General features: G+C 44.5%; 2 protein-coding genes and 1 pseudogene across 4 annotated transcripts; 2 read left to right on the forward strand and 1 right to left on the reverse strand.

The window, feature by feature from the left end:
• Positions 1-2,425: 2,425 nt before the first annotated feature.
• LOC117839280 (alpha-amylase type B isozyme-like) lies at positions 2,426-8,949 on the reverse strand. Of its 3 annotated transcripts, none has more exons than XM_072295457.1 (7): positions 8,339-8,949; positions 7,315-8,259; positions 6,143-7,214; positions 5,822-6,051; positions 5,153-5,262; positions 4,900-5,027; positions 2,426-2,578 (listed from the first exon to the last, which is right to left on the reverse strand). In XM_072295457.1, exons 1-3 carry the CDS (start codon positions 8,423-8,425, stop codon positions 6,963-6,965), a joined length of 1,284 nt encoding a protein of 427 aa, XP_072151558.1. In that variant the 5' UTR covers positions 8,426-8,949; the 3' UTR covers positions 2,426-2,578; positions 4,900-5,027; positions 5,153-5,262; positions 5,822-6,051; positions 6,143-6,962. The 3 variants fall into 3 exon arrangements, with proteins under 3 accessions (XP_072151558.1, XP_072151559.1, XP_072151557.1); XM_072295458.1 differs by having other exon boundaries at positions 4,900-5,049; XM_072295456.1 differs by having other exon boundaries at positions 4,900-5,262.
• Positions 8,950-11,735: 2,786 nt separating this feature from the next.
• LOC117856689 (uncharacterized) lies at positions 11,736-13,404 on the forward strand (annotated as a pseudogene).
• Positions 13,405-17,611: 4,207 nt separating this feature from the next.
• On the forward strand, positions 17,612-22,265 carry LOC117839289 (uncharacterized). The gene is made up of 9 exons (XM_034719597.2): positions 17,612-17,773; positions 18,236-18,323; positions 18,994-19,073; positions 19,659-19,761; positions 19,876-20,032; positions 20,140-20,268; positions 21,129-21,215; positions 21,321-21,365; positions 21,664-22,265. The coding sequence occupies exons 1-9, from the start codon at positions 17,746-17,748 to the stop codon at positions 21,841-21,843; spliced, it is 897 nt and encodes a 298-aa protein (XP_034575488.1). The 5' UTR covers positions 17,612-17,745; the 3' UTR covers positions 21,844-22,265.
• The last annotated feature ends 1,349 nt before the right edge of the window (positions 22,266-23,614 follow it).

The raw sequence follows: 23,614 nt of genomic DNA on the forward strand, positions 1-23,614 counted from the left end.
TAGGTTGCAGGGGGATGCTGACCTTTCTATACGGAAAGTACCGACGCGTCATAGATACCCCACTACCAAATTAATATTCATTTTAACTTTTCTATAGATTTTGTTATGAATTTAGATGTATATATGGTTAGATATGTAGCAAAAAAAATATATCTTAAAAAGTCAAAATGAATAGTAAGTAATTGGAAATTTTGTTTCTCTTGTTCTGAAATGTAAAATGATACTCCATTCATTTAAAATTGTAGGTCATTTTGACTTTTTTAGCTTTGTACAATTTAGGTGCATATAAACATCAATGCACCTAAAAAAGCCAAATTAACCTACAATTTGGAACGGAGGAAGTAATAAAAATAGCTACCAATTCGCATTTCAGCATCATTTCAACATCTTGGCTTGAGATTGTCAATTTATACTTTAAATTTCAGCTCGGAGTTTGGAGCATGACAATACCAAAATGAGGAATTTTCGATATAAATGTCCTTTTCTTTTTTTTAACTGACAAAACAACACCTGTTGTCCCAAAAATTGATCAGCCTCGGGTCGGGACCTTGGGCTGCCAGATATTTTCTTGCCGGGGCACGTTTGTTTCATGTGCCTGGTTCATAATGTTAGGATGGAACATGCAATTGCTGTATAAAATGATATTCGCTTAGATATTGTCAGTTTAAATTTTAAATTTCAGCTCAGAGTTTGGAGCACGACGATACCGAGATGAGGAATTCTCGATATAAGTACCATTTCTTTTTTTTTTAAGGTCAACAACCTCCCCCCCCCCCCCCCCCCCCCCCCCCCCCCCCCCCCAGCATAAACATTTGGGTTGAAGCGAGAGTAGCATCGAGCATATATGATTCACGTGGATGCACACCAAGAATCAGCATCGTAGACATTTCTGCTCGATCAAAGAAGACTCTCCGTGGAACACAATTTCATTATGGCAGAAAAAAGTGAACACAGAACTGTGATGTTCCAGGATTGTTAATGACCATGGCAGACAAGTGCTCTGGCTGGGAGGCGATGCCGAGGTGAGCCCATAATATCATTTTCTTTTTTGAATTGTTTTCCCAAGAATTGACCAGCCTTGGACGAAGTAAGATGGGATCATTCTATCCGGTATTTCTTTTTTGAAAAAATCTTCTTCCCCCAACCTATTGCATGTAGACGAAACTAGGTATTTTACCCCTCAACTTTGCAAAATCATTTACTTAACCCTCTCTACAGGTTTTGCATTGTGATTTTGATACCTTGGCGCACTGAGGTGGACAGGGGTGCTGACATGGGGTGGCTTACAGGTGGGTCCCATGTGTAAGTGGGCAGGTACAACGACTCCTGCGCTCTTTCCTTCCCCAACTTGAGCTGCCGAGACGGTCGGCGTCGCGGCTTCCTAGTCCCTGTTACGTCCCTCAAGCGGTCAAGCCCGCACCTCCCTATCCCTAACGTCAAAACCATTATGCAAAATTGGAAAGAGGGGGTTAACTAAATGAGGTTTTAAAGTTGAGGGGTAAAATATCTGGTTTTGTATATTAGGGGTGAAGTAGTCTATATGTAATACGTTGGGGGTTATGTAGATTTTTTTTTATTTTTTCACGTGTTTGGTTCATAAGCAAGGTGGGATACTGTTACAAAAGAATATTCCTCTAGATATTGCATGAGGAGATCCTACAAAATTGATGGAATGCAATCGTTCCATATCTACTTGGGATGTGAGAATGACAGTGAACCTAAGGTTTGATGGTGAGATGGAGTCATGGAGCCATCACATATTTATAAAAACATGGAGATATGCACAGGTCACCAAATAAGTTTAAAAAAACTCTGCATTTATAAGTTAGAAAATGTGAGAAATATATACAATACCTAGTTCAACCTTATTTGGAGCCAAAACGAAGAAGACGCAAAATATTGTAGCTTTCTTTAGCAAGGGAAAAAAAGCCGTAGCTAAAGAGCTAAAAAATAATTTCTAATTTTTCTCGGCCCAAGAGAGGGAGGAGGGCTCACTAGGAGGAGGTAAAGATACCGGCCCATTTTTATTTCGTAACCTTCCATACATGCTACATAGGAATAAGAAACGGGAACAAAAAGAAAGGTAAAAAAACGGGTGGGCAAGAGGAGGGGCATGTCTAATCAGCGCGCGACCGCCGGTACGCTCCCCAACCATCGATTTCAGACATGCCCCGATATACTACTTTTGGAAATCAAACATTCCGCATCTTTCCGTTTCTAGCTTTTCTCCTTCCACTCCGCACACGCACACCAATCGTTTTTGCGCGCGAATTTTTTTATCGCTCTGGCACTCAACGTTTTGATGCGCCCCATACCATTCTCTTTCAGGGGCTTTTCGAGATTCCCTTTTTTCTCTTGTGGCGAGCGATTCATTCGGGACCGTTGGAAACGATGGGTAAAAATGGGTGGGAGTCACGATAAAAGCTAGTTTTAAACAATATTTTTTAAATAAGCACAAAGACAAAGTATAATGTCTGATCTAATAAACAAAAAAGAATTGTGAATCACATGACAGAGGTCTTCTTTTTCTTACTCGATCCTGGCTATGTGCGGCATAGCCTGTCAATTCAAGTTTGCCCTGAAATTTTTAAAAACGAGAAACAAGTCAATATTTGTATATAATATATGAAAAACTATTGTCATATAAAGTTGTATCCAAAATTGGACATGCCCAATAATTTATGCACATAACTTATGCACACAAATATATATATATAATATAATCCCTTAGCCTAACTTCATGACCTAACAAACATTTATTTACATACCTTATGCAGAAAATATAAAACAATTCTATCATTTTAATCTTATTAACACGAACATAATTTAATTGCATAACTTATGAACAAAAATAATGTGCAATAATCTCTTAACCTAATTTATCTACATAACTTATGCAAAAAAAATTATATGCAAATAATCTTTCGACCTCTAACTTATTCACATGACAAAAAATATGTCAAAATGTGAAAACAAACATTTTATGTAAGCTTATTGACATGACTAATATTTATAAGCATCCCTTATAAGTAAAAAAAATATATAAAATGATCTATTTGCCTAACTTGGTGACACATACAAAATTTATGAACGTAACTTATACGCAAAATATGTATACATAATAGTTTCTTGTCCCAACTTATTGACATTGTCCTAACTTATTGACATGACCAAAATTTATCTATATAACTTATGCACGAAAATGTATAAAAAATCTCATGGTCTAAACTTATTAGCATGACATAATTATGTCAAAAAAAAGTTGTGCGGATAATATTGTTCTATAAACTTATATCACCAAGTTATTACCATGACATGTAAGTTATGTACATCACTTATAAGTAAAAATATATATATAAAAAATGATCTATTTGCCTAACTTGTTGACACATCCAAAATTTATGAACATAACTTATGCGCAAAATATGTATATATAATAGTCTCTCGTCCCAACTTAATGACATTGTCACATGACCAAAATTTATCTATATAACTTATGCACGGAAATGTATAAAAACCTCATGGTCTAAACTTATTAGCATGACATAATTATGTCAAAAAAGGTTGTGCAGATAATATTGTTCTATAAACTTATATCACGGAGTTATTACCATGACATGTAAGTTATGTACATTGCTTATTGACACACAATCATTTGGACAAAATATTTAATACACATAGGTACCTTTGCACCGCACGAAGAAGCTTTTGTAAGTTATGTGCATTACTTGTTGAAGCACTCTCGGACATTACTACTCACTACTGGACATTGGCTACTTTTATTAACTATATAAAACTGTTGGACCGTTTGTACTGAGCATTAAACAAAAGGTGCTGAACATATATCCTATGAGCATACTCAACATTTTTTTGTCCACATTCCAGAAAAAATATATCCCCGCAACTGCAACATGAATATTGAAAAAAAGGATTGCAAACCTAAACCTTCTCCCAAAAGGCTTTGATCAATAACTTATCAGTAGAACTTTTGTCAACCTTTAAAAGAACCTTCTTAGAAAAACTTCTAGAAAATACTTTGATGAGTAACTTATAAACACAAATACTATTTATAACTCTTAAAAGAAAACTTCTGTTAGCAAATCTTGTACTAAACTAAGCTGGAAAATTTATGAAGAAATCTTTTCAGAAAAAGCTTCTCAAGTGAAAACTTGTGTTAGTAACATTGAGAACTTCTCAAAATAACATTTCTAGAAAAAACATCGAAAATATGTTTTCCACCAATATCATGACTAGTATGTGATGATCTTTAATATTTATTGCTCAAGTACAATATACAAGGTGAGTTTCCCACAATATCATGACTAGTCTGTGCCAATCTTTAACCAATTATATTCGAGAGAATTTATATCAGTAAAAGTTATGCACATAAATTTAGTCACATAGTTATATAACACAAAAGGTATACAAAAACTATGTCACAAATTATGAACAAATGTTGTATAGCAAAATTTGCTATATAACTTATCCCTACACCTTTTTATGGACAAACTTTTTATGTAGACAAACTTTGGTGGCAGACTTTCACATACAACTCGACTGCTGGGAAAAAAAATTACTGGCTAGTTATTTTGTTGATAACTATTATGAATAACTTGTAGGTAATAAGTTTTTGTGCATAACTTTCTAGATAAACAGTTTTCTGTATAACTTAACTAAGGAACTACACGATACAAATATGTATATGGAACCTAGTGTGAAATCAACATTTAGAATATATGTCTAAGGTAGCAACTACCAATTCATCATGGCCGATCAAGCAAAAAATGGGGGGAACAATAAAAGTTGGATGTACAGCAAAAGCAATAAACCTAAGTGGCTAGGTCAAAGGGCACCGGCTCAAAGATTGACCAAGAGAGACAGAATTGGATAGCCACTCACCCCCAAAAAGTACAGTTCCTCCTGGACCATGACCGTGCATGGATAAACCTAAGTGGTCACACTGGTCACGTCCATGTCAAACCACAAAGCACCCCCGGGCAGTGATGACTTGATGTACATCATATTGCCTTGCATGCAGGACCAAAAGAACTGAACATCATCATCAGAGAACCAAAGTGCTCACTTGCTATATGAGTAGCATGCTACCGGGAAACAAGGTCTGGACAATCACATTCAAGAACTAAAACCTCACCTGCAAAAAAGTAACTAAACCACTATTCCCACATCAGATCTTCATGCTAATGCTGGTGCTGCAGACTCATCACTTGATCCATTATTGTCAGTATCATCCTCAGGGAAAACCTCCAAATACATATCAAGCGTATTAGTTAAAGTATAAGATTATTCACTATTCTTTGACCTTTCTGGAGAAATGAAATCAAAGACTGGAGAAAAATGAATGCTGAACCATTAACACAGTGCAAATGAGGACATCGATCATGCTGGAAAAGCTGGAAAAAAAAGCTAAACATGTAACAGAACAAACATTAATCAATCTCTAATAAAGAGTAGCTAGGGAGTCACTATGCCAAAAAGTGATGACCGCAAAGTGAAGGATTATACATTGAGATTGTAGACAGGGGACAGAATATTAGAAACTAAACAAAGCATCCTATAGAAGCCCTTTAACTATCGGTCCTGTAAATATCTAGGCATTATGCTTCCTATCAAACAAGAAAATGGAATGAACATGCTGAAGGCACACTCGGAGTGAAAATTGGAAAAACAGTAGGAGAGGATCACATAAGCAATAAGACTTTGACAGAGTAGCACATCATGATCGGTGCTTGGTGTGGTATCTAAGATGCAACCAATTAAATGCTTCTACAAGCACTAAACAGGAACCTAAAAAAATCCATACCACAATCGATCTACACGAATGGACTTGTAAGTTACTGTGCACGCATCCGCCTACACATCCATGCTCCAGCAGATGCTCTCTAGCTCTAACCTCCCTTTAACCTCGTCAGTCTTCACCTCATTCCTCTAAGCAGTTTAGTGAACTCCCATACCGACATAGTGATCTCCCTGATCTGCCACCTACGACATCTGCCATGCCCCCGCCCTTCATCAGTCTAGTGAACTCCTGATCTGGAGAGATGTAGATGAAATGGGAAAGGCATGTGAGAGGATAAGACAGGGAAGAGGAAGGGGAAAGGGGAGCAAGGAACAGTGGGCTCACCAGGGAATGCTTCCTCCGCTGCGGTCGAGATTGTCGAACCTTCCAGGGTTGCGAGTACGCTCAAGGTCGTCACTCTTTCCAAGCCCGCGGCGGCGCTCGGTGTCGACTTCCCTTCCACGGCCGCGTCATTGAGCTCCCGCAGTAGTGCCGAGTTCTCGCCATCGGCTCGTAGAAGCTTCGCCACTGCCTCGCCAGGGCTCCACTGCCTCCGATGCCTCCACTGCCTCGGCTGCCCGCTTTCTGGATCCGGGATCCGGATCGGCGGGAGCACCCCTCCACCCTGCAGGACGAAGATCTCGGGGATTCCTCTGTGGTGGCGCGCGGCGGCGGCGCGGGGAGCTCAAAGGTCCCCGACGGGTGGCGGCGATAATCTCGGGGCCCTTCGGCGACGGCGATGAGGGGATTAGGCGAGAGAGACCGACGATGAAAGAGAGAAGAAAGAGAATGGGAAACGGAAGGGGGTCGCGGGGAGAGAGCGAGCGCTAATTTTCTATGGGGCCCACATACAGTAATGGGAAAGGACTCAAACAGTACAACACCCAAGTGCCATATAGCAATCCGAAAAACATATGCCGTACGATGCCTGGACAAAACGTATAGTAGAGATTCATATCTAGTGACAAAAATTAGTGCATATCATTATTACCCAATTATATTAATGCATGCCCCTCATCCTTTCTTGTTTCTGGATGAAGCGCTTGAGCTCTTATATAGGCGGTAGTTATCACGCACGGTACAGCAGTATACGTATAAGCTAAGGAAAAATTTGCAGATCAAATAATCTGCTAACGCTCTTCGCTGCCAGAGGCACGGATTCAGCTCAGATCTTCTCCCACACCGCGTAGCCATCGCCGTGCGCCGTGACATGGAACCCTTCGGGGATCAGGTGCTCGCAGTCGAATCTGGACCCGATCTTCACGATGACCTTGCCGTCGATCTCAGCGAGGTAGAGGTCGGCGTCAGCCTCGATGATGTGCAGCTCGCTGTCCGGCTGGATGCCATGGCGATCCCTGATGGACACCAGGTGCGCGATCTCGTTCTTGAGGCCCCAGTCGAAGAAATGATCATAGAACTGGTGGAGAAATCACAAAGAAATTTTCTTCAGCTCATCACGAGCATGCACGGCAAATCTAGAGCTTTGGATAACAGAGATGCGATGGGCGATGGCTTACGATCATTGGGCTGCCGGGGTGCGTGAGGATGTAGGCGTAGCCCTGCATGACCTTGTCGGCGGGGAAAGGCCACATGTGCTGCGTGGAGCCGGTGTCGTGGTTGTCGATGAAGGTCACGGCCTTGGCCGGCCACCACCCGATCAAGCCGGGCGCCTTGCCGTCGGCGCCGCGGAGCCGCCACAGCTCGCCGTCGACGGCGACGTTGAGGATGCCCTTGGTGGTGAAGTCGAACGTGGTGGCGGGGCCGGACCTGCCGACGCGGTCGACCCAGTTCACGAGCTCCTGCCGGTGCGCGTTCTGGTCGTAGTACGGCTTGCCGTCGCCGCCGTAGGCCAGCGAGGTCCATATCTCAGCGACGGCGAAGCAGGGCTCGGTGTTGTCGATGTAGACCTTGGCGACGTCGGCGGAGTAGCCCTTGGCGAAGTCGAGGCGCCACGCATCGAAGCCGATGTCCGTCTTAAGCCAGTTGAGCCAGCCGATGAGCTCCCGCTGGACGCGCGGGTTGAGGTGGTCGATGTCCGGCGCGCCGCCGAAGTCGGCGCCGGTGTCGGGGTTGCCCGTGCCGTCGGAGTAGGCCCTGTCGTCGCTGCAGATCATGTGGGGGCCCCAGTCGAGGCGGGAGTCGGGCGTGCCGCCCTCGAACATGCAGTAGATGCCGCGGCCGTCCTGGTGCTCCGCCGTGCGGTGGTTGATGACGATGTCGGCGATCACCTTGACGCCCTTGTCGTGGAACGCCTCGATCAGGGACTTGAGCTGCGCCTCGTTGCCGTACCTGGACGCGTCGAGATCGTATAGGCGCCCCGGCAGGTAGCCTTGCTCGGCGAGAGAGTGCGACGCCGGAGGAAGCCAGACGTGGGTGATGCCGGCCTCGGCGATGTCATCCACCTTGCCCATCAGGAAGTTGTACCATCCTCCGTTCTGCTTCCACGACTCCCAGTTGAAGCCCTGTTGGTAGCAAGAACTCAAACTCAGTCCAAACTGTTACAGCACCGATGGTGACAGTGATGAGCGACAAAGATCCTACCTGAAACAGGACCTGCCCAGCCGCCGAGTTGGACGACAGGCCAAGAAGGGCGATGAACAGAGCCAGTAACATGCCCTTGCTCGCCATGTTTCTTTAGCTCTGAACAGGTGTGTCTCGGAACTGGAGCAGATGGCTGGATGGAGCTTTGCCGGTGTGTGTGGCCGGGTATTTATAGGTGATCATGCAGGACCGCCAGTGCTCAACTTGCAGCCCTTTTGCGGCGGCGTGCCTGAGCTCGAGCGGTGCTTTGGGACAGTGCATTAATGCGGCCTGAACGCCGCCGGAGCTTGTCATCGGCCGGTGAGCCCGTACCCCGTAGGCGACCTAACGGCCAGTGACGGAGCCCTCCGAAAGGCAGCACCGGTCAATACGTTTTTCAGTTCAACTTCAACCTCTCTCTCTCTTTACTTTTCGATTTCAGTTACCACTCTGCTGCAGTCTGCAGATAACGTGAGCAACCTTGAAGAAGAGTTCTGACGCGGATCGAGCCTGCGAACGGTTCTGACGACGCTGATCAAAATCGACTGCGAATTGCAGAGAACATCTCCGCGAATACGAGTGTTCAGAGCAGAAGAAAGAAGCCAAGGGTACGTACTGTGCAAGCAGTACTCACTTGTGGTAGCATCTACTGTCTACAAGTTCGTTTCAGGATATGGTGCGTCTCTCGAAGCGGATAACTCCAAGAGCTGCTCCAGTTTGAGCTTCGAGTCTGAGAATTTTCCAGCAGGCAATCTGAACCACTCGACAGCTACTCTACCCTACCATGCAAGTTTATCCGACCTGTATTCGTTCGAGAACCATGAATGATCCACGTCGATTTCTTGACGAGGATAACGCAGGGCACGGCAAAATTTGGCCGATTTAATTCGGTTGGTGCTCCAAGGAGAAAAGAAAATATGGAGGGGCCTTGCCCTGCGGTTGCAACTCTCCGCATCCTTTTCGTATCCAAAGCTCCTTTTCCTGCTCATTGCTCAAGCTTTTGTATACGCACACTCGCTTTTGCCTGAGATGCCATTTCAGAAGCGAACCCAACCAACTCGAGTAACGGATTACTGGAATGCGTACATGAGTTTTTCCTCGATGAATAGAGAAAATGTGGCATGCATAAAAAAAAAACCCCCGAAAAAGCTCACGAAGACCAGACCAGAGTTTTTTTTTAAGTATCGCAAAAATAATGGAGACGCGATAAATCGAACCCCGCGCCTCTCGCATGCGAAGCGGGCGCTCCACCATATGAGCTACGCCCCCTGGATGCTGAAGCTTTGCCTAACAATTTACTAATTCTATAAATCGAGTATATTATGAATATTATATCCATCCTTTTGCACTTCCCACTTTAGGATTGAAGAGTGACGTCATTTTTAATTCTATGCTCTAATTATTTTTGACAAGAAGCACTAAGAGATTTTTAGAACATGAATCTTATATAATGTGTATCCATGTTCAAGTCAACAACTCAATATAATAATCGATCAACCTGTGCTCTAATATGGGCCAATACTTTTAGAAGACCTTAATTAGCTACACGTTTGACATGGCAATCCATATGCATCGTTTTATGCATATATACCTTGAGTAAATTTTTTATATTAATAATAGTAGAGGTGAATAATATATAAGTACATATTGGACTACTTTGGGGATTTTTTTATAAATTATAAGAGGTAGGTATTAGTTGCAGATTTAGATGTTACTTCGATTTTTTTAATAAAAGTGGCTGTGGGTAATCCAGGTGCAGATTTAGAGAGAGGTAGGTAATTTAAATATGGATTCGTGAGGTTATTTTACACTAATTTTATGATAATAGAGGTGGATAATTCTATTATGAAATTACATAATATGACCAGGGACTATTACTACCAATGATTACTAGAACCTACCACATTGCTAACCAGATGTTTCTGTTTTTTAAGAGAATTTTTGGATTTATCCTTTTTCATAAAATGTTGTATAGATTAGCCCGAAGAAAAAATATATTTAATAATGGTTTACATGTCATTACGTCTGGTTTCGGTGGCCTTGTAACCTCATTGGTTATTATTCATGGTGGTGTTTCGCTTTGTTGGTCGCTTCCATAGTGTCCGTGTGTGTTGCTTTTCAGGTGTAATCTGCTGCTTCTCTATTAGGGCAACCACAATGTTGTAAAAAGATGACCTTAAGCAATAAATGCTAGGGTAATAACCATTGTGAGGCACACCTCAAGGAAAAGGACTCTTAAAGCTAGCATTAAGGTGTAGGCGTGTGGCCTTAAGAAATAAAAAAAACTATTTCTCTCTCTTCTCACCTCCCTCTTCTCTCACCTGTGGTTGAATGTGGATGGCATTTTTTTATTGGAATAGTTCCCACGTTGTACTGTAGCAACTTTAAGCATTATGGTAATGGCAATAGTTATAGCCATCTGACACAAAGATTCCACCTTAAGATCACATTGGCAATAACCATTGTTCATATGTCCTCTAAAACTCTAGCCGATTACCTTTTGCTTTTGGGGAAAAAAACATTTCTAGACTGAGATCAAGAAGCAATTTTGCAATTGCACGTGCTATCCAACTAGTTGGCATACAAAGTTCATCACATCGCCGGCGGCCAATAGCCATGGAAGAGCCATGCATACTCATCATGCCTCCACACCATGTCCAGTCGCTAATAACTCGAGTTGTAGTCCGAGCCTGGCAGCCTGCTCACCTCGATGACACGTCGGTTATCTGAAACTCTTGATATGTTAATTATGCTGTCAGATATCTGAACTCTTAATTTGCTATTGGTTTTCTGCCGGCGATGATGCTTGTCAGTTGATAGCAGCATCTCTAATTGAGAGAAATTTCGAAAATTGACCCTAAATTCGAAAGCCTTCCAAAATTTGATACACTCACCCACATATCAATGACTCAGAGTGACCCCACGTGTCATTGTGATATGAATGTCAAATCTTAAAAGATTTATGAGTCATTGTGATATGAATGTCAAATCTTGAAAAGTTTACGAAAATATTTCTATAACTGCAGACTCCTCGGTGAGAGATGAAAACAGTCAGGAAAATGCCCTAATCTTCCCGTTGCGCCTTCCAAACCACCTTCCGAGTTCCATCCATCTTCCAATGGCTATCTCCCTCCCGGACTCACCACTGTCCAAGCCCCAATGCGGCTTTCACCCACCCCAACCCTGTGAGCTGCCGCCGCCGCTTCTCCCCACTTCACCGATCACCGCTATGCCCTCCTACATCGGCGTCGTCATGCCGCAACAGTCGTCCTGCGCCTCCAAGCTCCGGAAGCCTACCTCGTCCTAGTCCCCTTTCCCCGTGACGGCGCCCAAGCCCAAGGCGGCGAGGAGCTCCACGCGCCGCCGCAACCCACTCTCCGACCTCAACTCTAGGGACGCCTCCGCCGCACAGCAGAAGATGCTACTACCGCCGCGGCCGCCGGAGAAGCAGAAGCGGGAGCTCACCCGCCTCCAGGACCTCATCTCCCGGCCCGGGGCTAGGAGGTCCGATCGGCTCCCGTTCCCAGATCAGGAATTGAGAACCTGCATGGAGCGACGCACCGGGCAAGAAGCGCGGAGGCGGGGATGGAGCCGATCGGTGGGCAGAGCAAGAAGACATAGCTGGCCGTCGACAAGAAGCACTGGCCAGTGAGGTAGCTAGACCAGTTTGAGGCCCGGACGCCGGAGAAGAAGGCGGTTTCGGGGGCCACACTATCATCCGGCGCGACTCCGCCAGTCTACGCGTCGATCTCGCCCGAGGTGGCGGCGGCGTGCGGGTCCGCGATGTTGGCGTGCTTCGTGGCGGGCCACCACATCCGGCATGGCCACCACGTCCTATCGGGTGTCGGTGACCGCCGCAAGTGCCGGTCGAGGGGCATCCTGGCGATCACGGGGGAGGGGCTGACTAGCGAGGACCTCAACACCGAGCCGTACCGTGCGTCCATCCACTGGCTGTCCTCGCCGTCGGGGGCGGAGGCCGGGACGTGCTCGACGAAATGCAGCAACGAGGAGGCATCGGTGAACTGGCTGGTGTCCCCGCGCGATGAAGGCAGGGTGGACCTGCTCAAGGATGAGATCTTCGTGCCGAGGTGCTCCTCGGACTCAGAGGACACATTTTGGTGGTTTCTCCCCGGATTGCATGGGGTTGTTAGGCTCGCCGCTGCTTGGCGGGCTGCTGGACTTCGGCACACCGGCGTCGGACATGTCCGGGACGACGTTGTCCTCAGGTTTTCTCCCCGTGAAGAAGACGCCGAGCAGTGGCGATAGCATTAGTCCCTTCTCGCTTATTGTCAAGAGGGCGTCGGAGTCCTCTGCAAGATTACGCAGTTTGTGTGCCCAGCCAAGGACCCGGCAGCAGCTACCGGTAAGTTGGAAGCGGATCCGGCAGCAGCTACCGCAGTGACTCGGAAGCGGATCCGACACCAATGTCCGGTGAGTCATGACCTGAAAGTGTCAGCAGTGACACGCGGTCAGGATTGGCAAGAACAGGCAGTCGTCCGATGAAGATGATGGATCCTGTGCTGGAATGTCTTGAGATGATGAGTTTGTCCCCAAGGCCCGGGGATGATGACTTTGATGGAAACAGTGCGCTGCCTGCACCATTGCCTGAGCTTAGTTTCCAATTCGTAGGAGCTCTGATGCCTTTGGAATCCATAGACTTCTCCTCTTTTAAGAGGTCTCCACGTGACATAGAATTGAAGGGGAAGGAGACAAGTTTCTGGAAATCGGTCATGGCAGAGACTCGGATCTCTTGGCGAGAAGGGCTCGGTAGCAGAATGTTTGATATTGACGACTTGGATTGCTGCAAATGGATATCTGATGATGAAGATTCACCAGTGCTTTTGCACAACAACGATGCTTTGCCTGATGGTACCGATCCTTAGCCAGGTGGCCAGCAACCGGGAGCTTGTGGCTTTGGCTCTATTGAGTTCAGTTGCATCGGTGATGAACTGGACAATGATAGCAGCATGCCTTCTACAAACCTAGTTTTAGTTGTCGAGTCCATGAGAGCAGAAGGATTCTAGCTTGTCTCATCCGACGATTCTGATTGGGCTCTCCTTTACAAGAATCACTCGTTTGAATCATGAGATGTCTAAACTCTGAACTGCGGTGGGGTTTCTCTATTCAGATGTTGTGCACCAATTGTACTACTAGAACCATCGCAAACACATACATTTGTGTTTTCCTTACCCTTGTACCTTCTCCAGCATTTCAAGTTTTGCTTTACATTCTTTGGTCATACATGTAAACCACTTGTCGGTATTTAAATTCGGTAACCTACTAAGAGGGATGCCCAAGATAGTATTTTGGTTAGTGGGGCTTGTCGAGATCAATAACTTGAAGGTAAACACAAACACACGATTTAGACAAGTTCGGATCGTTAGATTGCGCAATACCCTACGTCCTGTGTGTTGGTTGGATTGAATCGCTTTAGAGGGGTTCCTGCCTCACCTTATATTACCGAGTTAGGATTACAAGTCGGTTGGTTACAAAAATACTAGCTGGATACAACTAGAGGAGTTCTGCTCTTATTACAATGAGTACTTTTCTAATCCTCGATTAGTTTCAATTTTTTTCATGTAGACTACACCATCATGTGCTATGGTCTCTATGTCAGATGCGTCTCGGTGTCCAGCCCTATATTTAGGACTGTTCAAACCTTCTGGTGAGTCCATAGATGTATGTACGACAAGCTTCCGAGTACTTTTTAGTCAAATGCAACAGTTCCGGGTACTCTTGTAGACTTCACCGACTAGTTTTTGGTGTTCTTCGAGTACTTCATTTGATTGAATCTTCAAAGGTACCCAAAAACTGTCATGCGGCTATAATGTGCTCAAGCCTCTTTTAACTCAGTCTCATATCCTTCAACGTTGAATTTTATATGGAAGTGCGATGAAATTCACACTTCATATTGAGTAGCCCTTGAGCCTTAGGTTGAATCAAAGAATCAGGTTGAGGGTCAATCTGTAATTCGCATCGCTTTCCTGTTAAAACCCGGAGAATTTTTTTTTATTGACGGACACGTGGCACACAACCCCTAAGCCTTTAACTGACTAGTTTGGTGGGTATAACGGTCATCCTTTGGTCAACGTGACCATCTTTAGAAGGAGATCTTATCTCCTTCTGAAATAAAGATAATTGCCAATCAGGTGTCTGAAATTCTAGGGATCCTTTAAATCAAAATCCCTTTATTTGCGCAGTTTTTACCGTTCCACAGTTATAAATAATGGAGGAAGTTATCCCATCCATTTTACCCTTGCCATTTGACCTTCCAACTTCCACAATTTAGTCCTAGCATCATCGCCACATTCAATCTCCAAACACTAGTGCCACTGTCCCCCCACCAAGCAGCCCCCGAGCGTATGCAATAGAAGAAGATCGTAACATCAAGGATGGGTAGGAAAGCTGCTGTGTCCAAATTAGGCAAAGGCGAGAAGAAGAAGACATCCGATAAGAAGAAAGAGCCGCAGTTGCTGGCACCCAAATATGGGAAAACCGATCAGATCGCATCGCCAAATCCCATCTGTGCCTGGAAACAGTCAACTCTGAAGGAGGAGGATATCAAGGTGCTCGTAGCCGCCAATTTACTCCAAGCTTAGGATTTCATCAATTGGCAATCTGCATATGGCAACGCTTGCCATTTGGATACCTATCCTGATAAGACGGTAATATTTCCTCACTTTATTAAGCAGGGTCTCGTATTGCCAACTTCTGATTTCTTCCGAGGCTTCCTGGTTTCTATAAGTTGGAGTTTCTTATTCAACAATTTGAGCCATGTGAGTGACGCCGACTCCATGCAGATGGGGAAGTAGATGACTTTGGTGTTGTCATTTCCTCTAGCTGCTTGTACCGACAGCGAGTAGCACCGGAGCCATTGGACTGGATCCTGCTTGCCATCATACTTGGTGATACCTAGGGATTTGAACTTTTTAGGTAGAGCTGTCCTCCTCACATATCTTGAGAAGGTGGGGAACTCGTCAGTATCATCTTCTAGGTGTTCGACTTCTTGCTCGCGCTCGTGGTGCCGTCCGTCGATGATGGTATGGGCGTCGCGGCTGGTGTTGATCTTGTTGTGGATTGCGGAGGTCTTCTACTGAGCGTTCAGGCTTTGGGTTAACCCCACGAGGGCCACAGCCTCCCGAGGGTCCTGCCCGACTACCTTTAGCTCCAACTTGACTTAGTTTGACGCCTCCGAGTTGACTTGGTCTGGATGGAGGACCTCTATGGCTGCTGCCATGTTGAATTCACTAGGATAGGGAGCGTTGGACTGGCTGTATCGAATTCTGCTGATCGAGTTGTTCATATGCGAGTTCCGCCAGTTCAGCCAATTGTCTTATGTACTTATTCTGAGGCATCACGTGAATGATGAGTTTGAACTGCTTCAAAGGTGTTATCCAGGTTTTGGATTGGTAAATCCGCTATAAGGTGGCAGCGGCGCTCTGCTCTTGCGGCATTTCTTGCTCGTAGTCAAGTTCTTTGGCTTCAGTCTCTTCTTCGACAACGTTAGCGGTGAGTTCATCCTGCGAGACGTCATCCGGGTGACGTTCATGTTGCGGGTTTCTGTCCCGTTGCTCTTCTTCTTCGTTTGTTTGTCCAGTAATAACGTCGAAGAGTTCTCACTCTAGAGAGTGGCTTCCCGAGTTTGAAGTGATGACCTCCGTGGTGCTACCTTCCTCGTAGATGGGCTATAGAGGAGCTCCCTCCTGATACGGGAGTGTCAAGGTAGGCGACGAGGCACGAATCGTCATCTTTGGCAAGAGTGGGTGGCTTCATGTTGGGCCGGTAGACGAATCTGCCTTGGGGAGTTGATGTGATTATCATACCCTACTGCAGACCTGATAAATGAGTCTCCTCGTTCGGATCCGAGGAGTAGTTGAGGTTCTCGATCGTATCCGTATCGGATTGTGATATGGACATGGCAGCCTGAGAAATAGTGGCCGCGTTGTAGAGTCCGAACGGGAATCGACTCGGGTGGTAGTCCAACTCGCACGATAGCTTATGTGCCGGCTCATGAAAGTGAATCCGACTGGCGGAAGAAGTTGAGTTGAACTCGGACTCGTCCCCTAGCCTATGACTAGGTCAGAAATTGAAAATTCGTTGAAATTGTTGACGAGATTCTCCAGAGCTTGGCGCTGGAGCTTCATGGTTTGCTGCTTCTTCTCCGGGCTCGACGCAATGTGGCGGTGGAAATTGCAGCGCAGTCTGCGGTGCAAATCCAGGAGCCGAAGACAAACATTGTGCCCGCTTCGAATGCGACGATTAGCTTGATGATGACTTGTGCCATCAAGTTCGCTAGTGGATTCTCAGCGAGGTCCCCTACCTAGCACGCCAGTTGCCGATGTTTAAACCCGGCAACCTACCGAGAGGGCTGCTCGAGGTAGTGTTTTGGTAAGTGGGGCTCATTGAGATCAGGAACTCGAAGGTAAACGCAGATATACGATTTAGACATGTTCGGGCCGCTAGATTGCGTAATACCCTACGTGTTGTATTGAATCGCTTCGGAGAGGGTCCCTGCCTTGCATTATATTGCCGGGGGCATGATTACATGCCAGTTGGTTATTCTTCGAAAACGACTAAAGAAGTTCTACTCTTGTTACAACGAGTACTTTCCTAATCTTTAACTAGTTCCTGTCTTTCAATGTAGACTCCACCGTCCTGCGCCATGATTTTCATGTCAGATACGTTTCAGTGTCCAGCTCCATATTTAAGATTGTCCAAACTTTCTGGTGGATCATAGATGTATGTACGACACTAGTTGCAGTCCCTTTTAATTCAGTGGTCATAACTCAGAGAGCATCATGAGCACAGCAAAGCTGTTAATTTTTTAATCTTTGTAAACAATTCCTTCTGTTCAGAACATCAGTTCATAATTCAGTGTATTAACCGCGAGATGCTGGTTGTGGTTGCTTGTGCTGTTGAGATATTTGCTGAAAATCTGTTGCCAAGTATAACCCAGCTGGTGAAATTTAGTGAATTTATTTGCTCATCAAAAATTCTAAAGCAGCAGAGAAGAGGAAAGAACTGAATTCGCATGATGATTTTCTTGACCAAGAAAACAGTTTGCAAGGATTTATACTCTGGTTTCCTTAAGTGAAATTTCAGAAGCAGCAAACATTGACATGCCATCCGGTAAGTAAATTGGTAGATAGATTTGTTCCTGGAATAATCACTTCGGTTCATTTTAATCCAGTGGCATACATCGGTTCATTTTAATCTAGTTCGCCCCTCCCTAGGAGCATATTGTTATGCTCTGAGATGATATGAATCGCCATCTGATGCGAGCACCTGACATGTGGGCCCCACATGTTAGGACAGCAGCTTCTCTTCGGGCTCAGATAGGGTTCAGCTCCTCTGCGCCCGCAACGCAAAGCCCCTTGTTGGCTTCTCAGGGGAAGCATAGAGCAGCAACGAAGAAGAGTAGGGTGGCGATGATGGCTTCCAGGCTCCGGCTCCACCGTAAGAGCTCCTCTACTCTTCTCCCCTCTCTCTTCTTCAATTCCACTTGATGTTCCATGAATCGCAAGGCAAGACCTCCAATGTGGTGGCGGCGGCGGCGGCGGTGATGACTTGTCCCCGTAACTAGCGGTAGGGTTGAGGTCGAGGAATCGCAACGGAACAGGTTGCTAAAAAGGCTCTTTGCTTTTGTTCAATACATTTCTCTCCTGAACGAAGCCATCTTTCCCCCCTTCCTCCTCTTCGGTTCGTTTGCGTCACCGTCAAATCATTCTGCTTTCCCCTGGAAGGCTGGAAGGGGGCCTTCTAGGATTTAGTTCGAATTTGACCAAATCCAAGGGTTCTGGAAACGCCGGCCTGACCATCTCCATCTGGGGCGATTGCGTTCTTTTGTATCTTATTAGTATTATGTTTTCCCCAGAGCAGATAGGATTAATTCGATGTACTTGTTGTTTATTTTCGTAGTTAGACTGGTTGGGATCCGGCCAAGCTGCTATCCTCCTTCCCGTGCATTTGCAGCTGTCAGAGCTCAAAAGATTCAGCTCCCCAGGAAGTAAGTGTTCTAAAAATCTGATATATATTTACTTGCTCTTTTCTGATTTGCATCCATGCGTCAAGCAAGTGTGTGGTACTGTATGGGTACTGTCAAATTGATGAAGCTGGTAAATTGAAGTTGTATCTGGTGAATGGGGGCTTTGTCATTTGCAAATAAGATGTCGATTTGTAAGTTGGTCATTGGTCCACAAAATTCATCGAATTCTATTGTCGCATAGGCACCTAGCAAAAGCATATACATTATAATTATGATTATGTTAGAATATGTGTGGCTTCTGCATCCTTTAGGGTCATCATCTGTGTTTTTCTTTTACTTCTCTAGGAGAGTTGTGCCGGTATTGTATTTGGAACATCAATAAGCTTGCCATTGTGGTGAGAGTTAGAATATAAACTCACAGACATTTATTTAGGGTCACAATATGCGGGAATGTGAGCTCCTGGATATTTCTTGCTACCTTTTTTTTGTTAATTTGTTTCTTTGATCCGACTTTATTACTCCTGCTGAGTCAAAGCTTGGTTATACTTGTACCTATTTGTTGAGAAAAAGTGACATAGTTTCAATTAAAAGGGGTAAAGAAAAGAGTGCTAAATGCTTATGGTGTAACTTTTTTCCTTGAGACTATTATTTTCAATTAATAGTGTGTCTCACTTTCATTCTTCTCACACAGAAAAAGGCGACTGGATGAAGTCTGCTTGGAAAGGTTTCAACAATATAGTAGAACATACATCCAGTCATGGATTCTTCAAGGTTGGTTCATTCTTATGATGATTCTGTGCATTTTGATACTCTGCATAAATTGGTTGGATATATTACATATTAAGAATGCCTTCTTAAAAGAGCTAGCCAGATATGCTAACACTTGCTTGTTCTGGTGATCCTCTGATGATTATCTGAATTTAGGAAATAATTGGCTTTATATCAAAGGTCTGCATTGACAAAATCAGATCAGTCAGCACCCAAAATCAGGGTGAGCTTGTCAATGAAAGCTAGGTTTGAGGCACTTTCCTAATATGCAGTCATGGGCTCATGGCACTGCATATTTACTATTATCACTTCTCTGTTTATATTTTAATAACGTGTTATTATCTGAACACATGTGTACAACCTATGGGTTGCATTGGACATAAATGAGCATCTACAACACGCTGCTCCAAACCTAAAAACTGTCATCCAGTTTCTTAATGGGTGCTCAACACAAAGAAGCAGTTCCTGAAATATGTATAAGCAGTTCCTGGAATTATTTAGAAATTTGCCAACTTTGAACCTTACTTTGTATACAAAGCCATACTTCAAATTATCCTTTTTTATTGAACCTTCTTTATGTTTCTGTAGGTAAAGTCATTGTGGATGGAAGAGTTGTGAATAAAGCTGGAACACAAGTATCTGACAAGTCAGTCATTGAAATTAAGGCTGAAATCCCAAAATATGTATGTAGGTGATGCTCTAATTAATTGGCTTATGAATTATTGTACTTGGAAAAATACAAAATTACTCCTTTCTGAAGCTTACAATCATCCCCTTTTGTTTTGAAAAAAAAAATCAAATTCAGAGCGGGACATAAGCTTGAGGCAGCTATCAAAGAATTTGGTATTGATTGTGATGGAAAGATAGCTCTTGATTCAGGATTATCCACAGGCGGCTTTACAGACTGTTTACTTCAGAATGGAGCATCACATGTTTATGGTGTAGATGTTGGCTACGGACAGGTTTCATTACTTCGTTGAACTTATCTAGTTCCTACCACCTTATCTGTCAATTGCAGGTAGTTGCTGCTCACTGCAACACTGTCTCATTTTGCCCTACTCCATTTCAGGTGGCCGAAAAAATTCGTACACATGAGCGTGTTTCAGTGATTGAACGTACAAATTTGAGATATCTTTCTCAATTGCCACAACCAGTTGACTTGGTGACACTGGACCTATCATTTATCTCAATTCTATTGGTACTATTTAGTGTGCACTGTATTATCATTCATATTTAGTAGCCAGAAGGTTATTGACTTGGATAATATTTATAACAAAAATCGTATCATATAGCACAATTTTTTTAATAAAATGTATAACGTTTTTTACCTTATTGAAATGGTTCATTGCTTTTCTCTGTGCTCAATTCCTTTGTTTTTGTAGTAATGCTTCTTTGGTATAGTTAGAGTGATATAAAGAGCTAATGGGATTCGAAATTAACTTTTCATGAAAAATCTTTGCCAAATACTGTAAAGCAACCACAAGTCCACAACTACTGTACAGATGACCACACAAAATTTCTATAATTATTAGGCATGAGATAGGTTCAAGTAAAACAGTACAGTAAGGACATGCATTAGGAAAATGGAGTGCAATTGCAATATGAATATGCTGTTCTGTTTTTCATTTGAGGCATTTGCAAAATTTTAAATATTTGTTAATTTTTGCAAGAATACCACTCAGACAGTTCTGGTGGCATTTTGCAATTTTGTAGTGGCAAGCTTGCAATAACGGTTCAAAGTGTTGGAAAAGTTTGTATACATTCTTGGATAGTTTGTGTGCTGCAAAGGATTATTGGGCTTCAAATTCAAGTTATCGTGCCCAAACAAATGCACAGAAGAGCAGCACCAACTTTTAGATGTTATTAGGGATGAGATCAACTTCACTGAAGGAGTAGAGGAAAAAACACATTAGGAAAATGAAGTGCATTTCTCCCATGCGAATACGTGATGTATCTATTCAAATTGGCTCTGTTTTTCATTTCTATCTTTACCATGCATGTTTTTGAAGCTATAACAATCATAATATTTTTTTAGCACTCATTATCTGTACAACGTAGGTTATGCCTGCTGTTATCAAAGTAATGAAGATGGACTCTACATTGATAACACTTATCAAGCCTCAGTTTGAAGCTCGTAGATCACAGGTGAGATTGAATGGAAAGAGTGGTTCATTTTAGCTGGAGTTCAGCCTGATTGGTATATTTGCTGTAACAGTCATTATAAAATAAATCTTTTTTCATCGTGCTCAGGTAGGAGGTGGTGGGATTGTTCGAGATCCTCTTGTTCACAAAGAGGTAATAGTCCACTGCTTTGCTTTCAACCTTGTTCCTAACTTTCTATGATAATGTCATAATCATTTCATTGATAATTTATCATTTATCATTATTTTTCACTATAAATAGCTCTTCATGGATTTGGTGCTTCCTTGCAATAGCTTGCATGTTTACTTCTGGAAATTAATGATAAATTGGAATGTACCCAAAAAAATAAAAAAAAACTTCCATCAGAATTCAGAATCTGCTTTAACTCTGAATATTGCTTCTCCATTGAGTCATGACCTGGGAATCATGCTATGCTGATTATTCACTGCAGGTACTGGATAGAATAATTTCAGGCGTGGAAGAGTTTGGGTTCTGTAATAAAGGCTGGATCGAATCTCCCATAAAGGGTGCAGAAGGGAACAAGGAGTTTCTTGCATGCTTCCACAGGATCCCAATATCAGAATCTCAACCAGAAGTAGAGACAAAGACAGAGGCCGAGGCTACATGGTAGGGAATGCAGCTTGAAACCTGTAACCAAGGATGATATATCAAGTTATCAACAATCAGAACACGCCATAAAGTTCTGGAAGCTCTGCATGATGTCATGCTGGGAATAGGAAGTTCTGTTGATACAGTGTTAAAAAATAGGCCGATTATGGTCAGTGAGATACCTATTAGAGATACAAAATTGGAATACTTAATTCTGAACTTCAGGGGAACGCTTGCTGTTCCCCGGGTGAGTAAGAACAAACACGCAGAGCGTGGTCAGCCTTTTGTTCGTCGTAGAGCGTCGTCACCTGATTGTGCTATACATTATATACATACATTGGCCGGTCTGTTTCTTACTGAACACTGACTCGGGCAGTTTTTGTATGTAATTTGTTCAGGGGTCTCTCTTTCTCAAGCAAAATTCACAATAATTGTTGGTTGCAAGTGCAGCTCCTTTCTGATTCTGCTAATCTGAATCTCTGATCACCTGAACGTACCAACGAACAAACTGAGCACTAAGTTGTTGCATCATCTCTATTTGTAAATTCATTTTATATAGCGTGTTGTATACGTGGGGTTCTCTGAAACCGGCACAAGTTTACAGGCTTACTGCATGCTGTTGAGCCATCAAGCAAGCAGTCTTATCACAGCCGCTTCTTCAGAATTTCAGTGTGTGCGCAACTAACCAGTTCGTCTCACTCTGTATCACCAGTTGGAATGGGCACACAGATCATGCTTGCAGCTACCCAAAAGCTACCAGCCACGATTTATTCAAATGTACAGTGCATCACAGTTTCTTTGCGAACAAACCAGATCAAGACCTCAGAAGCAACGCCGTACCGATCGAAGCGCGACCAAAAAAAAGCGAGGAAAACTCGCACCAAGTCTCTCCTCATCCTCCTCCCGCTTCTTCTCCACCGCGCGCCAAGATGCCAGGCTGGGGCACCGGCTGCTACGCGGGGCGCCGCTGGGGCAGGCAGCGCGGTACCGGGAGGCCCTCGGGCTGCAGGTAGAGGCATTCCGGAGGCGCAACTACATGATCCTCGTCGGCGCCGGGGGCGTCATCGTCTGCGTCGTGCTGTGGAGGATCATGTTCGGCATCTTCGTCGGCCTATCCGAGGGCATGGCCAATTACGGCTTCCTCGCCCTTGACACCGCCATTGTCGCTTTCCCCGTGACCAGTGAGCAGCATCCTCGCCGACCTGTATATAGAAGGTCCGTCACCGTCTCAGGGCACCCAGCTCCCGAGGCGCCGCCGCCGCCGCCGTGCTGGCAGCATCTCCATGGTAGGAGCTTGGACGCGAGCGGCGCGCGCGGGGAGCCGGCGGAACGGCGAGGCGTAGGCGAGCGAATATCTACGGAGGCTCGCGCGGGACGCATGGCGGGGGTTAGCAGAGGTCGCCGGCGGCAGCTCGGCCTCGTCGCCTGCTCCGGCGCCGCCCCCGACATAATTTGCAAAATGCCCGCTGATTCGGATCGCGATTTCCTTTTGTAAATTACCGGATCAAGTATTTACATACACCCCCCTATTTTGGTCGCGATCCGATTCAGGTCCTTTTGTAAAAAAGGATTATATATTTGCAAAACGCCCCCTGATTTGGATCGCGATCCGATTTAGGGGTACATTTCGAAAATTCCGGATGGAACATTTTTAAAAGGACCCCTGGTCGCGGGGCCCGCCGCCGTCCTCCTCCTCACGTCCTGTTCCCTCCGAAAGCTCAGAGACCCCATCCTTGGATCAGCCTCTTCCCTACAACACGAGATCTCCACTCCTCAATGCTCTGGCAGCGAGA

Source organism: Setaria viridis, chromosome 1, assembly GCF_005286985.2.
Source record: "Setaria viridis chromosome 1, Setaria_viridis_v4.0, whole genome shotgun sequence".
Lineage (NCBI taxonomy): Eukaryota > Viridiplantae > Streptophyta > Magnoliopsida > Poales > Poaceae > Setaria > Setaria viridis.